The 16,681-nt window shown below is 40.9% G+C and overlaps 2 protein-coding genes and 1 long non-coding RNA gene across 5 annotated transcripts; 2 read left to right on the top strand and 1 right to left on the bottom strand.

The window, feature by feature from the left end:
- Window positions 1–1,330: 1,330 nt before the first annotated feature.
- On the top strand, window positions 1,331–8,585 carry slc25a33 (solute carrier family 25 member 33). The gene is made up of 7 exons (XM_035645823.2): window positions 1,331–1,522; window positions 3,660–3,833; window positions 5,098–5,175; window positions 6,320–6,420; window positions 6,606–6,672; window positions 7,307–7,587; window positions 7,698–8,585. Exons 1-7 carry the CDS (start codon window positions 1,482–1,484, stop codon window positions 7,895–7,897), a joined length of 942 nt encoding a protein of 313 aa, XP_035501716.1. The 5' UTR covers window positions 1,331–1,481; the 3' UTR covers window positions 7,898–8,585.
- LOC118317270 lies at window positions 1,385–5,489 on the bottom strand. The gene is made up of 2 exons (XR_004795383.2): window positions 5,358–5,489; window positions 1,385–2,180 (listed from the first exon to the last, which is right to left on the bottom strand). It is a non-coding gene; the product is annotated as an uncharacterized LOC118317270 (long non-coding RNA).
- A 2,423-nt stretch (window positions 8,586–11,008) lies between the features above and the next one.
- Window positions 11,009–16,022, top strand: si:ch211-150o23.3. 3 transcript variants are annotated; one of them, XM_035645817.2, is made up of 8 exons: window positions 11,029–11,689; window positions 12,319–12,357; window positions 12,449–12,757; window positions 12,967–13,275; window positions 14,047–14,361; window positions 14,597–14,746; window positions 14,847–14,921; window positions 15,323–16,022. In XM_035645817.2, exons 1-7 carry the CDS (start codon window positions 11,659–11,661, stop codon window positions 14,888–14,890), a joined length of 1,197 nt encoding a protein of 398 aa, XP_035501710.1. In that variant the 5' UTR covers window positions 11,029–11,658; the 3' UTR covers window positions 14,891–14,921; window positions 15,323–16,022. The 3 variants fall into 3 exon arrangements, with proteins under 3 accessions (XP_035501712.1, XP_035501710.1, XP_035501709.1); XM_035645816.2 differs by having other exon boundaries at window positions 11,030–11,689; window positions 15,326–16,022; XM_035645819.2 differs by lacking the exons at window positions 14,847–14,921; window positions 15,323–16,022 and having other exon boundaries at window positions 11,009–11,689; window positions 14,577–14,743.
- The last annotated feature ends 659 nt before the right edge of the window (window positions 16,023–16,681 follow it).

Raw genomic sequence — 16,681 nt, 5'->3', positions numbered from 1 at the left:
GGTCAAATATCAAGCACTGCAGGATTGACAGGAGTGTTTTGGAGTGCAGGCTCAGGTGTTGTTGTGCAGACAAAGACAAACAAGCTCTTATCGAGGTGATTGTGTAACTTATTTTTCTGTATATCTCTCCAGATGACAGTGGGGAGTTGCATTCCTATGTTTGTTGCACACCTCTCATTGGCTGGTGGTACATACCATAACATCACATGATCTGGCATGATGGGGCACAGTTAACTCTCACCGTGTCAGATTTAGTCTCCACCTATAGTGTTTTGTTGTCATGTGATCTTCCTGCTGAGGAAGATGAGGTTGGTTTTTCTTCCCCAATTTCCGTTTCTTATCAGAATCTGAACTTGGCTAATAATAGGGAAGGCAAACCTCTCGTTTAATGAGAGGTGTTGTAGCAGCAGGAGGTAACAGGAATTAGATAACTGGTTTGAGATAAGCATGCAGATCAAAATACACTGCTGTGGTATGTGATGACATTCGATAATAATTTTCATCCATCAACCACCAAAATAATCAAAAGAATAAATGTAACCCTCTGAGCTCTAAGCCGCGTCACCTCGAGTAATAATGCTTGTAAAACCAAAACCCTGTAATGTACAGTCAAGTTATATACATCTTTTTTTTCAGGACAACCTATATCAGAATATGCTGCAGTGATATCACATGAATGTATAAATAGCTTTATGTCTGTGCCTTCATTTGAGTCACTTGAAAAAAACATTTCTATAGACTTGCTTTTATGTGATGTGGTCTTGTCATATAATTTGTTTAATACCGGTATGTGACCTGAAAACCGTAATATTGTGGGGATGCTGATTTGAATTGTTTGTGATTTGTATGTTTTTGTGAAAGCACTTTTTGAAGCTGCTTCTGAAAGGTACTATATACATACAATTATTATTATCATTATTAGTGAGGGAAATGTGGAGGATTTGTAGCCAAGAGAGAAAGGCCTTGCAACAGCTCACTCACTCTAAAAGTCTTCATCCTCTCATGTCGGTCAATAGATAGTTGGGTTTTTTTTTAATTTTGCTAAAATCTTTTTGAATCTTACCCTTTTAATCGTGGGCTGTTGAGATGTTTAGTATGTAGTTGTGTAAATAATTAATTCTGGTGGTCAGGTTGGACCCTGAGGTCCAGCTTGTTGTTTTGCGGGACCTCTGCTTGTTGCGGGTTCCGTTGCGTAAGGAGTTCCAAAGAACAAGGAGGCAGGGCACGTGTCCCACGTCACGGACACACCCCCGCCCCGCCCACTGACGTCACAGCGGGCCGCTGCCCCTCACCGCCCACCGGGTCCGGGAAGTCTTTCTTGCCGCTACAGAGACAAGGATCACAGGCAGAAGATCCGGATCACACCGCCGCAGCCGCAGAGCCGTTCTCTCTTTTTTTTTTTTTTTTTTTTTACTTTGGGACAATTTTAACAGGAACAACATTACGAGTATGGTGGCTGCGTGAAAAGAAAGGAGAGAGAGATGGCACAGAAAGACACGCTGCTTCATCTTTTCGCCGGGGGGTGAGTCACATTCACGACACCCGATTCAACAAAAAAAAACAACCGGTGTAACGTTATTAATATCAATAACTCAAAAGGTGATATATTATGAAGAAAGGTACCTCCGGCTCAAAGACGATCCAGTCGTTTATCTGTCGGATGCGGGGCCGCCGGCCAGCATGCGAAGAGGCATAAAGGCGAGCTAGCTCGCGTTAGCATAGCGCGGCGTTAGCGCTGCAGTTAGATGCGTTCATTTCAATGTCCTTCAGCGGCTGACAAAACGTTTCAACGTTAAAATCATTTTGTGTGAAATAATATTTTTTACGCATCGTTCATTAATACCACTGCCAACGTTGTCATTGGACGGCTGTCCACCATTAATTCAGACGATCGGCTAACGCGTTTCACATCCGTGCGGAAGTTTGCTAACCTCGTAGCTTCTGTTGGCTAGCGAGAGGCATCGAAGCCCCGAGTTGCGCCCGAAAGGTCGTGGACTGACGGGGAGCGGCAACGTGCAGCCTCCGTTGAGACGTGATGTGAGAGCCCAGGCTGTGGAACTCGAGGCGGCGGCGGTTAGCCGTTAGCCGTGTGCTGTCCTCTAGTCCTCCGGTGTTGCGTGAGACTCCGGGGTCATTCCATGCCGATCAGCGAGGGCCTGCCAGCTCACGTCATGGGTTCTCTTGAAAGAGAAAAGTCACGTGTAAACTTTTATTAAATTCACGAGACCTTGCGAAATCCTATAGCTCTACTCCAAATGCCATTTTATAGTCATAGTTTTTTATAAGTTTGGCCTTTTTCAAATAGTGATTGTGTTTTACCAATTGCTTATTTTTCACAGACATCACTACTGAACATCCAAGACACCCCAAAGATAATGTACAACATGTTTTATCTGTTATGTTACTCCACCATTCAAATTTTATTTGTAATGGCCTAAATTAATTCAGTTTCTGCCTCGTGATTGGCACATATTTACTTTGAGGCCACAAGCAAATATGAGCCAATCACAGGGCAGAAACTCAATTCATGTAGGCCATTAAATAGATAAACTTTCCCACATAAAAGTTTTTACGCCAACAGCTCACCTTGCCCAATGAAATGCTATTTGTAAAAACCCAGAATAATGTTGTGTAGGACTGTTATAATCGGGAGATGGGTGGCACCCTGTGGACGATGAGGTCACATTTATGGAACACCGGCTTGTTAAAAATTATGCCATTTGACCTTGTAATGTTACGACAAACGAAGAAACAAAAAGGTTAACTTTGTGCGTGAAATGGGTGATTTGATTTGAACATGTTTAAATGTGAGATCAGTCAATTTATATGATGCAAATTATTTGAACCGTAGCCTACTGATCATATGCTCTATGGTTATGTGTATTTGTGTGCAGTTAACATTTGCATTTTTAAAAACCAGCTGAGCTTGTATGACAACCATTAGAACCTCTTTCTACAGCACAACAACAATTACCAGGAGTGTCATTTTCAGAGCGCTCATTCCTCACGGTTTCTAATCTTTGTGGACGGTGGTCATTGTCAGAACAACTGCACAGCACATATTTTCAACATGATTAAAACATGTTTGTTTGTCATAGTCTGAATTTCTGCTTTCTATTATTTCTAACAGTCAGATAGTGTTACTTTTACTCTTGTTTGACTCTGTCCTTCAGGCATGAGACAGTACAGGGGCTTAGTCTAATCTGTTCCAGACTTCTAAGCTTGTCATTGACGAGGCTGTAGACACGGTTAATAAAGGATGTTCTAATGAGACATGTAAAGAACTAAAGGAATTAGATTTTTGTGCTGAACTTGCTAAAGTGCTGCTATCTAAAAATAGTCCCAAGTGCAATTAGAATGTCTAGGCAACAAAACGCTCCACCAGATGTGTTGCTAACTCAATTTTTCCACTACAGAGAACGACACTGGTCTTCGACGAGAATTATTCATTGCACTTGAGTACTGGCTCCTCAGTTCTGTCACGATTTTGGAAAAAATGTCTCCTCAGTCAAGACTCCAAATATTAATCTTACACACTATTTCAAGCAGTTTAACTATTGTATTATAAATCAAAAAATACATGTTTTGATCAGTGGGATATTGGCTACTTTGTTTAAAACAAGGATCAAAATCCTAATTTTAGTGTAATCTATGTGCAGGTGTAGTGGAACGGTGGGAGCCATCGTGACCAGCCCCCTGGAGGTGTTGAAGACACGGTTGCAGTCCTCCGGCCTCACCCTCCGGCCCGTCTTCCAGGTCCAGCTCGGCACCCTTAGTGGCACCGGGGTTATCCGACCAGGAACTGTTACACCTGGGTTGCTGCAGGTCCTGCGGTAAGATTTTTCTTTGTGCATTTTGGCAAACACTCCTGCAATGCACTGTGTGTGCGTTGGGCCTTGAGGCATTTGAATAGGTAAAGGGACAAGTTGTTCCCTCCTCACAGTTGATGCACTTTGCTCTTCATCCTTATTGTGTTAGCTATTTATTTTTTTGTAGTTGCAGTGTGACATCCTACTGTTTTACCATGTAAACTTTGTGTTTAGATGTGTTGATGGAACAGATATGTGACTATAACAGTTTTTAGACTGTGTAAATGTTTTCGGAGAGCTTTCTGCTTGTCTGCTTTCATAGTCTTGCTTTCGTAAAACTCTCCCTACAAAAGCTGTTTGGTGCAACACAAAACATGCATTTCTGCCAGGCCTTAAAATGTGCTCATGACAAGATGTTCATGAAAATAGCCTTTTAATGAATCTGCTTAGGTTTGGGTAGATGAGGAGCAGCCCCAGTGGGCCAAAAGGAGAGAGAGAGAGAGAGAGAGAAGGTTTTAAGCAGGGGGCTGGGTCAGTGTTATATTACACTCAAAGGACCAAAGCCACAGATGAACCTGTCTGAACTGGTGTCTGCTGTAGCTGAGGCCATAAAAGCTACTGGTGCCGAAACACACGTTTTTTGTATTTGGAGAAAATGGTCCCGGTCCTATTCTAGTCTTTCTACTCACTTATATTAGAACAGATTTTTTTTCCAGAGCTGTGGCATTTTCAGGCCTATGTGTTTGTAAAATATGTAAAAAAAAAAAAACAAACAAACAAACATGGACCTAAAAGGGTAATTTTTGATGCATAGGTTTTGGGAAGTAGAATGCATGTGCACTTCTTGAAAGACAAAGTGTGCACTCCAAAAAAACAGCACCATTTGCAGTTGTAACCACCCCATTGCTTGGCCCCAGGCAGACCTGAATGTCATTTGGAGATTGAAGGTTGCTATCTACAAAATAGAGTCTCTCTGGGGATGTGGCTGACGTGACAAACCAACCGCTGAGGGGGGGCTGGGTCCAGAGTAGAAACTTATGCGAAACCGGCTCAAGTTAACAGGGCTTATGTAACACTTTGGGCTGTCTCAAGAGTGAGCTATCTTATTCATACTTAATAGAGCCGGGGATAATTTGCCGTAACAAATGCTGAGACTGTTTAATATGTACAGTGTTTTTTTTATTTTTTATAAAAGCATTCAGTCAGTAATTTTATTGTTTATTATTTAATTGTTTGATTATTTCATTGACTCTCTGCTTCTTCTTTTTCTCTTTTTTTAAAATTTCAGATCAATTCTCGAAAAAGAAGGACCAAGATCACTTTTCCGTGGTCTGGGGCCGAATCTCGTTGGTGTAGCCCCCTCAAGGTAAAGTGGAAACAATATCTAAACTTCACATTTTAGTTGCTCAAATGCATCAGGGTTGTCCATCTCTACCACCATCCCTAGCCACTGCGATTTTAAGTTTGATAGTCAGAGTTCATGAGACCTGCATGTTGCATTACAAGTCAATGATAAAACACAAGGAAGTGTCCTTTTATTATACTCACATGAACAAGGCAGAGGTAGGGTGTGTCATGAGGTGAAACTCTGGTGATTTTTTTCTCAGCAGCGTCTTGTTTCCGTGTATCAGGACGCCCCTCAGACTGTGTTCTACCAGCTCAGCTAACAAAAAAAAAGGAGGAAGCAGTGTTTATATTTTTCTCTAAAAAGCCTGAAAGCTTCAATTGGCTGTATAAAGGGCAAGCGGTTCCCATTACATCAGCGCACAAGCCCCTCCTCAGCCTTATAGAGGCCACGTTCACGCTAAGTAGTGTGGGGGGCCAGTTTACACCTGAATAAAGAACAAAAAACAAAGTTTCACAGACCCACTGGTAACGAGAATAACAGGAGAATAATTAGTGTCTACATCGTTTTGGAAGAGGTCATAACGAGATTGGAGTTTTCACCTGCATTCACCTTTTTAATTTTTAATTTCACCTTTGTTCTATTTTTAGTGTCAACAAATAGTCAGAACTTTGCCCCGTTGGCTCATGGTTGATAATCTTGGAGGTAAACCTTCATACAACAGTAATAAAACTGTAAAGGAATTGACCTAATGCATTTTCCATTAAATGTTGATCAGACTTTGAAACTTTGTTATACTAAAAAAGGGGTCATGGGTAACCCATACTTTCCCCCATGGTTAATGAGTAGCTACAGTCTGAGCCTTTGCTCTGTAACTCCACCTTCCCTCCGTTCCACTGGCCAACTTGAACAGGATTACATTCAGAGCAGGTCCGTGGTGCCCAGTGCTTATTCAGCCCATTCTGGTGCAGTAATGGTTTGTTCCAGAAACCGAGCAGAGAGAGCGGGCACGGGGAAACCCGACTGCTCTGGACTCCCTCTGTCAAACACTCACATCAGCCCAAATGGAATCATTTACACAATTGCACATATCAAAAATGCATTCATGTCTGAGGACCGTGTGTTAATCTTTGTGGAGTTCTAACCAGTTCGTTCTGTTTCACAGAGCACTTTACTTTGCTGCATACTCAAAATCTAAAGACACATTCAATGGGCTGTTCGTTCCTAATAGTGGAGTGGTGCACATGTCCTCTGCTGGTGTCGCAGGTGAGCAGTCTGCAAGTTCCCAATTTGTTATATTAACTAACACTGTACCAACAGTACACTTTAGTTCAACTTGAAAAACCTTCACAACTTTAATGATAGTTACGCTGAGGGAACGATGGTCATATTTCCAAGTAGTGTAAAACTATATATTCTTAACTGAATATTCTTTTGTCCCTTTTTCTCAGCTTTCATTACCAACTCTCTGATGAACCCCATCTGGATGGTCAAGACCAGGATGCAGCTGGAGAAAAAGTGAGTGCATGTCTATTTCGCCTAAATTTGAGCTCTTGCATTTCTTTTTCCCTTTTAGGCGAGCTGCGATTTAAAACTCTGACTTATTTTAGGGACTTTACAGGGGGCAAAGGTAATTCGTATGATGTGACCTGTCACAAAAACCTTTCACTGGGCCCGCCTTCATGGCACTGACCTTGGGTTCCTCGGTGTATTAGACTGATCGTGTGACCTGGCGCCATAAATACACAGTGCTGACGCACTTTCCTGCGTCCAGAAGAAGAGTCTATATTTACATTACAGAGTACAGGGCAGTAGTGTCATGTCACAGGACCAGAACACTGTCCTGTGACACAAAATGGCTGCATTATGGCAAAAAGGATAAAATAATTTAAAAAAAGATTCAGTTATGGTTAGACAAGTTGCTTATTCAACCAAACAGGGAAACGGTTGGATTTGTACTTGAAAGCTGGCTTAGATGATAAACAGAAAATTAATAGGTTACTATTTTGACATAACTATTAAATGCTACACCAAGAGGAGTTGCATTTCTTTAGGTTCAGTTCTGTGGATGGGTTGTGTTACCTTGTGATGGACATTTATTATCATAATGTCATTTTAAGCACTAATAAGTCTAATTTGTCTGATCTTTCAGAGCCAGAGGAGAGAAAAAGATGAATGCGCTGCAGTGCGCCCGCTATGTTCACAAAACGGAGGGGATCCGGGGCTTTTACCGAGGCCTGACTGCATCTTACGCTGGCATCTCGGAGACCATGATCTGCTTCCTCATCTACGAGACACTGAAGAAACACCTCGCCAAGAGCCAATTCGCCTCCCCGAATGGCGAGAAGGAAAAAGGAGCAAGAGACTTCCTCAGCTTGATGGTGGCAGCTGCAATTTCAAAGGGTTGTGCGTCCTGCATCGCCTACCCACACGGTAAAAACTTGAATTCATTGTTTTGCCCATGCAGCAACTTGTCAAATGTCAGGGAGAAGTATTTAAACTTACTTAAATGACTAATACTTTTTTTGCGTTTGTCTCCACAGAGGTCATACGAACGAGGCTGCGGGAGGAAGGCAGCAAGTACAAGTATTTCTTCCAGACAGGGAGGTTGATAGCGGTGGAGGAAGGCTACGCGGCTTTTTATAGAGGACTCGTTCCACAGCTAATTCGACAAATCCCCAACACAGCCATCGTCCTCTCCACTTACGAACTCATTGTTCATCTGCTGGCAGACTCCAAGTGAAGCCATTTTTGGAAGTTGGCAGCTTCCTGACAAATGGTGGATTCCTCACAAAAACCCAAGATATACTGAGCAAGAGACTTTTGAAAACGTAGCACATACTGTTCATACCTTGATGTGGTGCTACAGAGACTTTTATGGTGGAACTGAAGCAGATTGTACTGTTATCCAAAGAGCTAAACAGATTATTTTATTGAAAGCTTGTTGTGAGGAGGTTATCAAAATAATACACAAAGTCCTGGTACTTATTGAAACTCCAAACCTGTGAAAAAAAGGTCATCTACTTAGACGACTAGTGTTAAGTTAACTAAGTTATTGTATGTTTTGTTATTTTATGACAATGTTTGTTTCCTTTTATCAGTGGTGATTGTTCCATCAAACACACACACACACACACGGGTTGACTCGTTTGGTTAACAAAGGGAAGTTATTCAGATTGAGTGCAAGTAATGCTGCTGTTCCTAGCAGTGTAATGGCCACAGACCATTTTGAGATTTCTGTTTCACTAAAACAATGTGGTGGTTTTGAATTACAAAGAAAGTTATCATATTTTTCATTAATATATATCTATAAATATATGCAGGTTTATCTGTATTTTTTTCTTTGTGAAGAAGATGGTCACCTTTTCCAATACGATGAGAACTTGGATGCTTATTTGACCAGTGGTTCAATAAACTGCATCAAGAAACTACTTAGGTTGCTGGTTGACCCCATTACTCGTGTAGTAATTGAGAAACCTGCCTTTAGTTTGTCATAAGAACAAGATTAGACCGGGTTGTCGCCCTGTCACCATGGCTCAATAACAGAAATATAAGAAATTCCTCTACATATAAGCAAAATGCCTACAATACAGTAAAGGTTGGCATTTGCCTGCTACTATGTTTATATTCTGACTGAAGGTCCACATGTTGTTTCTGATCATTTCCTTTTTCGTGTTTGCAGAGAATTGGTTACTGTTTCCAGTAATGTCTACTAAGACTTCCACTATCTCCACATATCGACCATAAAACTGATTCACCCCCTTTGGACTTTTTTTTACGGTTTAATGTTTTACAACATGTTATAATTTATGATCTTGATCAGCATAATAGGTTAACACCAAACAGACCTAAATCAAAATATAAAATGCATTTTCCATCTTTAAAAGCAAGGTTTTGTGAATAATGCATCCTTAACATCTGTGCACATTTGAATGCTTCAATTTATATTTGCAAAACTGTTTGGGGACCACGATTGAACAAGTTTCAAACCCCATTACATTTATTTGATTAGAGGTCTAGACTCTGGTTTGGCAATTTATTAGTAATCTGACATTTGTTTTGGAGCCATCCCTGTAGTGTTGGCATTAAATTCTGAGGTTCTGTCTTAGGTGGAAAATAAATCCCAAAGCTTTTGCTCTTTTTCAGACAAAAAGTAGGTTTTCAGGATTTCTCCTGTATTTCTCCTGTATTTCATTCACTGTCCGCACAAGCCTATTCATAAATAAGGAAGGAGCCACAGTGGGCCTGAGAAAAGCCACATCATCTATGATAAGAAAATGAAATGAAATGAAACATGCCTCAGGACATTTATTGAGTGAGTCACTGTGAAACCATTGGACCGGTCAGATGCACATCAGCAAAAACAACATCCTCTTGTGTTTTGTGTTGATTCATCCACATTTATTGCCCCTTACCAGGAAGATAAAGGTCATGACTAAAGACTTTTGAAACAAGTGCTGCAGGTCTTGTTAAAAAGTTGCATGAGGAAGTTAACATTTTGTTAGTATTAAATTTCTGAAAGATCTACAATAAATGGAGGCCTGTTAGTCCTCTGTCTGAAATGTATGCAGGGTATCACTTCCTTACACCTACAGTGGATGTAATCTGGCCTTCGTGACAATGATTCAAGATTCAATATTTTTGAAATACATATTGAATTCAATGTTTTTATTGATGTGAAAATCTTTTAAATCTCAACAGGGAAGCTGTAGTAGTAGCAAAAATAAAGTAGTTTAGTAAGTAATAGAGGATACAACATAATAATAATTATTAATAACTTTACCGGATATAATTATAATAATAAAATAATTAGTTTATTTGTATAGCGCTTTTCACAGACAAGTCATAAAGTGCTTTACATAGCAATAGTAATAAGAGCAAGATATAATAAATACATCAAATATGTAATAAAAACTACAATTCAAATCATATATATAATAAATATACAATAATAACAAGGAATACAAATATAAGAATAAATAAACTTGGAATGTGTAACAGTGAAAGGCTGAATATTTGTTGAATGTTTTACTGTTGAATGTTAATGCAGTTTGTTGAAGTGAACAGGGTTAAATGCACTGTTTAACATTAAAAAATCCATCCCAAAGTAACTGTACATCTTTACACATAGACCTTAACAGAGCACAAATATAAACAGAACACTTATCATAATTAATCATTTTGCAGAACACTTCCACTTGACATGGCCAGCTCAGGGTGCTTAAGTTAATTATTAGTATTTTCGACAAAACAAAGATGACGTTTGCTTTTGTCCGACATCATGGTGGCTCCATGACTTATAATAACACTGACTCAAGAGATGATGACATTGCAACCAGTACAGGTGGAACAATTACAGTAGCCAATATTACTATGAATGAACATAATGCACATTTCAGTGCTGTATTTAGGTAGACTTGAAAACTCTACAATTTTCCTGTTATGGGATAGGAGGCAAAACGATATTTAAAAAATAAACAATAATGATAATTCACGATTATAATCGATGGATTGTTCAATGTTTAAAATGAGAACATTTTTTTTATTTTGTTCTGATCACCACTACAATGTATTTTCTATGAAAGCATTCCGAGAAACTTCTCTCCCGCCACTATATAAGTTTAATGAATGTACATTGACTTTACAGGGCCCAGGGTTTGAGGCGAGGCCCCTGTGCAGAGTCGTGACCTCCTAAATGCGGTGCGGTGCGGTGCACTGACCTCTGTCTGCCGCAGGGAGAAGGGCTCAGCAGCGGATTTTATGCTGCCTTCGTGTTATATCGGAATTATGGTAAATACAACTTGGCGACTTGGAAATTGCCCGTGAACGCCCCTCAAGAGAGGGAAACTCGGAGATCATTTTTATACCCAAATTCCCGGGTTGGGGTGACCAGAACCTGTCACCAGGTTCTGTAGTCCACTACAGACTACTAGCGCGGTAAAAACGTTATTAAATTAGCCATGTGGCCGGTTTTCATTCGGAATTCAATTCGTTCCGACAACAGAACACTTGAACATGACATCCCCCTACATCCGACTTCACAAGTGAGGATCTGGGATCTTCCGAGTAGCACGCGAAGGCAGCATCAGCTCCCGGAGAGTTGACGTGATGACGGCGGCCTGACTGCATGTAAGCGCACCCAGCGGTACCCCGAGTCCGACCGACTCCCTGGGCATCGCGTTGTTGTGAGAGCCGCCGGCATATCCTCTGTATATCGTGACAATCATTATTAGAATTATCTTCTTATCAGTCCGCCAGCAGTGTTCGGTATGTTTTTAAACTGACTCCAACCCGCGCTGTTAAGTGTCAGTCGGCCATAACTTTAGCCGTTAGCTCTTAGTTCAGTTAGCCGATCCAAAAGTCTTAGCAGCACACAAGCCCGCTCATGTCTTGTGTGGTCCTCGCCTCTAAACGGCTGACAGCACCGGCACCAGCACCGGGACCAGCACCGGGACAACGGGTATCCTTCCCCCCCGGACGTCTGATGGAAGGGTGAGGGGAACGATGCTGAGATTCCTCCACATCCTTTTAGCAGGTAAGCTAAGGCAGCTAGCATCGGTACAACAAGCTAGCTGCTGTAGGTCCGAGGCAGGACCAGCCAGGTGGCTTATGTTATTATGTAATAGGACAACATCACATTCCCCTTAGAAAATACAGGAATGTCTCTCATGTGAGACTTCAGAGACACTATAGTGTAATTAACCGTCACTGCGAGTTGATTGTGGACCTGTTGGCTACATGTAAACATTACCATTGTAATATTACTCATACGCAGTTAGCTGAAATCATTCAACTGTATGGTTATTTGAAGACTCTCCCATAAAGTGATACAAGTTTGAAATATTTCTGTCAGTGCTGAGTGTGACTAAATAACCTGTTAGAAACATCTTTGAATGTCAGGCTACACAACCGCTCCACACCACCAATATGACTCTTAGAAAAATGTATATATATATATATATATATATATATATATGTGTGTGTGTGTGTGTGTGTAATGAATTAAAACCTAAATCGAACTCAGTTTGTACCAACACTGAACACTGTGATAAAGGGGACAATCATTGGAAGGACGGTTGTATTAGACCGCATTACTTTCACTAGTGTTGGGTGATCCTAAAAGATTGTGTTTTTAATTGCCATGTTTGTAATGTGTTCCCACAGGCCTGTTAGGTGTTCTGTGGGATGGAGTCAACGCTTTTGGTAAGTGTGGGATCTATGTTATCCAGCTGCTGCGTCCTCGGCCTTTTCCACACACTCTTGTCTCCAAGTATTTTTTCTCTCTGATCCACAGGTGGGGTCAGACTGGTAGATGGAGAGAACAACTGTTCCGGGAGAGTGGAGGTTCTCCGCCATGAACAGTGGGGCACAGTCTGCGACCACGGCTGGGACCTCCGGGAGGCTGACGTGGTGTGCTTGGAGCTGGACTGTGGCTTGGCTGAATCGGTCCGTCACGGTGCAGCATTCGGTGGAGGCAGGGGAGAGATCTTGCTGCGCCATGTCCAGTGCACTGGGCACGAGTCCAGTTTGACACGCTGTGCCGTCGTCCTCCATAGTAACTCCTACTGCACCCACGAGAATGATGCAGGGGTGAAATGCTCAGGTGAGACTCCAATCTGTTTAGTACTATCTGAGTACTGCCAGATGGTTGACTGAGTGATTTTTAGTTTTGTGGACTCAGAGGCTATAAGATGCTTGAACAGTAGGATAATATTTGGAATAGTCCTCATGACAGCATGGTTAGTGAAAAGCTCAAGAGTTAGTCCATTGAATCCTCCTAACATTTTGTCTTTAACTTGTTTTTATCTACAGGTACCCTTTTAACACCCACCCTCACCCTGCTGTCACCTCACACTGTGTTCTCCCCCGGGGAGGCTGTCCGCTTTCGATGCAGTGTCCTGCGGGGCCACAACCTGAGTGACTTCCACCTGTACAAGCACGGAGTTTCCACGCCGCTGGTTACACAGAGGGCAGACAAGACCCAGACCAGGGTGGAGCTCACACTGTCCGACATAGAGACTTTCCACCAGGGCAGCTACAGTTGTCGTTACAGGATCAAGGGTGGTTTCCCCTCTCAGCTGCTCAGCTCTCCACCCAGCAACTCCATCAACATCACAGTGGGTGAGTTATAACCGCATTCTCTAATCCTCATTAACTCTTTTGCACTAACCCCCATTCTCATAGCTCTTTGTTTTATTTCATAATCTAGATTCGATATTTGATTCTATGCCCGACTCAGCCTAATGGATTTGCAACAAATTAGATTTTAATTTCAATTAAATCTCTTGGATTGATTTTTTTTAATGTATACTTGTTGATCTTCAGCAATAGTATGTGTAATAAAATAATCTTGACTCGTAGGTTAAAGTAGTAGCTTTACTTAGCTTTCACCTGGATTTCCTTCTCTTCTTGAGCCAAAGGTCGTGATGGCACTATATCCTGCTCAATTTGCTGAAGAAGACCGTGAGATGTAAAGTGTACATTTTGAGTCAAGGTTATTTTGTCACATTTTTAGTTTCCCTGCTCCTCAGTATTGTCATTGTTTGATTCACTGTAGCTGGGTGCATAACACTGCCATTCATTTTGATTAATTTGTTTCTGTTTTTCCTACTAAAAGTTGGTATTGGTATGTATATTTTGCATGTAGTGGCATTCTTCATCTGATGTTTTGGTTTTTCTAAGAGCAGACTCTCACCTCATAAATTTTTAGAAATCTTGAGTCAACAGAGCTGAAAAGGCTATCTCTTAAAATATTTTGTAATAATACATTTGGGAGGAAATCTGTGGTTTAGGCCGGAATCCGGTTAAATCAGAATCTACGCATTTTCAAGAGAGGGGGCTGATCTGAATGACCTTGAATAACCTATTGATTTATTTTCCGTCTGATCACAGTGGAACTCCTGACCCCCCAACACTGGTACAACACGTCCTCTGAGGCCCCGGCTGGTTCCGTCATTAAGGGCCAAAGTTTTAACATCACCTGCTCCACGCTGAAACAGTACCCTGGAGGTTCCTTCCAGCTGCGTCTGATCCGGTCCAATGGCACAGTGCGCCAGTCCCTGCCTGCCCTCCACCCGTCCGTGACCTTCACCTTTCCTAACGCCCAGAGCTCCAATGAGGGCTACTATTACTGCCTGTATCGGGTCCAGCTGGGTGGTCGCACCTTTGTCTCCAGAGAAAGCCAGCCCCTGCCGATAGCCATAAGAGGTGAAACTGATGATATTACCGACTATTGGGATGTTTTCAAAGTATTGTGGGTGCTTAAAATCTGAAGGGATAATTTGACCTGATTTGATGCTTTAGTTTTTTATTATACAGGTTTGTTCTCCTCTTTTATATAAATGTACTTCAGCTTGACGCAGTTAGTTGCTGCAGTAGATGAAATTCCATCTATTAAAACACACGCTGAATGTAACTCACAGGTAACTCCTCTGACCCTCAGACCCAGATCCAGTACTGAGTCCAATTGTCATCAGCTGGCTTGTGTCTGGCCTGACATTTGTTGTAGCCGTCGTCGTTATAGTCATTGTGGCCAAGGTACTTTGTAACAAGGAGAAGAAGCCCTCTGAACTGGAGCGAGAGACCAGAACCTGTAAGTTCATTTTTCTTACCGAGGCCTTCAGACAGAGATACGACTCCTACAAAGCATCCTGTTTGTGTACCCATAGTAATAAGTGTGTTTCTCTTTACAGGTGTGGACAACACTTATGTTGCCTTATCAATTAACAAGCTATGACGGGGGAACACAAGCTACAGAACAACTTAAGGTACTGAAGGGCATAATTCTTGCACATAAAAATTATTAACCACACTTGAAAAGTTAGGTTTTAGAATTTTACAACATATAAATAGGGGATTTGATATTGAGTGTATTTAAAGGTTCAGTGTGGAGGATTTAGTGAAATCTTGTGGTGAAGTAGCATATTAAGACTCGCTGAATATATAATATAATAAATACCCCTCACATTATTTTTTGTTCACAATATGTTTAGCCCAAATTTGCATTCGGCAGCCGGCATAGCTATGTGTGGACTCTTCAAAGTTGCGATTCGAGAGGCTCAACAAGACATACTTTTTTAAATATTTTACTTTCATCATCTGTGTCCATATTTGTAATTGTGCAAGGGTGGTAAATTTAAATGCAGCATTTTGTGTTTCTTCTTTCAAGCAGAATCACTAGTGAGTGGAAAGTCAGAGGGCTCCCACTGTGTCCGACATGGATTCAGACGGCATGCAACACTGAACTGAACCTTTGGGGGGGAAAAAGACCAACCAGATGGACCCAGTTGAGTTCGGCCTGGATGAGGTAGTTTTCACTGGACACTAACATAGACCAAGATCCTACTACAACTTTTCTTTCATACCAAACTTCAGGCTAGTATTACTGCAGGGAAGCAATAGTTATGATTGGCTACTAAGGATTGTTCCATAGTGAGATATGACTCAATGGCCACAGAAGACTGACAGACAGTAGAAACAGTTTTCTACTCAAAGACAGTGATGGAATAATATTGGTTCAAATAAGACTTTAGATTCACTCAGACCTGGCAACTGCCATGACCCCAGATGTATGGAGTGGAAAATTGATACCAAAAGTTAAACTGGGGGAACTGAATGAGTTCCTCAGGTCTCTGTGTATATGCAGCTCAAATAAACATTTTGTATTTATTACCAGGTAACACTAATGGCAGGATGAACTAGCTTAATATGCATTTACTTCCACAGATCAATGATCCTTAAAGGATTAGATGTTTTTTGTATTTCAAGTCTAACCCTACTATTCATCTTATGTCATTAACATGTACATTACTGCACTTAAAGTGTGAAAAGTAGAAACTAGAGTTGATTAAAATATTACTGTCGTAGGAGCTTCTCGTTTCATTTTTTTTAAAGATATTACTGCATGTACTGTGTAATTTATTGCATCAGATCAAAATACATAAAGGGAGAAAAATGCACAATATTGTTTATTTTTATACCCTCAATTATTTAACATACATTTGTTTTTGCCCCTTAATAAAAAAACCTGAGACGTGTGCTTATACAAGCTATTTAATATTTTGAATTATGAAACCGCAGTACAAAACAAACAACATCAAACTCTGCACGATGTAATGGTTGGATTAGTTGGTACAAAAGTGTGATTTCTCAGTGAAACAAAGCATTAACATGATATTACAGCTGGAATAAACGGTGTAGCTTCAGATGTTTACTCAACATAAAACTTCTCCCCAACTAATTCAACTCTGAAAAAATAATATATTAACAATTATATCCCAATTAAACTGCTGAGGTTAAGCTTTGTTAAAACAATTTCCAAACTGTATTTTAAAATAATCATTTCTGATCAACCCCAAAGGGAAGCAAAGGAACCACTCTGAATATATGACCACCAAGATGTGGTCAATTTTCATGTTATCATACATGAATTATATACTGCTAAATACTCGTATAACAAAACAAAAAAGAACATTTTTGAGATACTAAAAAGATTTGTACCATCAATACTGAACTGCAGTTTGATAAA

Source organism: Scophthalmus maximus, chromosome 3 (genome assembly GCF_022379125.1).
Source record: "Scophthalmus maximus strain ysfricsl-2021 chromosome 3, ASM2237912v1, whole genome shotgun sequence".
NCBI classification, from domain to species: Eukaryota; Metazoa; Chordata; class Actinopteri; order Pleuronectiformes; family Scophthalmidae; genus Scophthalmus; species Scophthalmus maximus.
This window is presented reverse-complemented; position numbering and strand designations above follow the sequence as displayed.

Coding starts and splice junctions, on each gene's coding strand:
- slc25a33 (XM_035645823.2), top strand. CDS start 1,482: ATGGCACAGAAAGACACGCTGCTTCATCTTTTCGCCGGGGG. Junction 6,421..6,605: donor GTCCTCTGCTGGTGTCGCAG/GTGAGCAGTCTG, acceptor CCTTTTTCTCAG/CTTTCATTACCAACTCTCTG. Junction 6,673..7,306: donor AGGATGCAGCTGGAGAAAAA/GTGAGTGCATGT, acceptor CTGATCTTTCAG/AGCCAGAGGAGAGAAAAAGA.
- si:ch211-150o23.3 (XM_035645817.2), top strand. CDS start 11,659: ATGCTGAGATTCCTCCACATCCTTTTAGCAG. Junction 13,276..14,046: donor CTCCATCAACATCACAGTGG/GTGAGTTATAAC, acceptor GTCTGATCACAG/TGGAACTCCTGACCCCCCAA. Junction 14,747..14,846: donor GGAGCGAGAGACCAGAACCT/GTAAGTTCATTT, acceptor TTCTCTTTACAG/GTGTGGACAACACTTATGTT.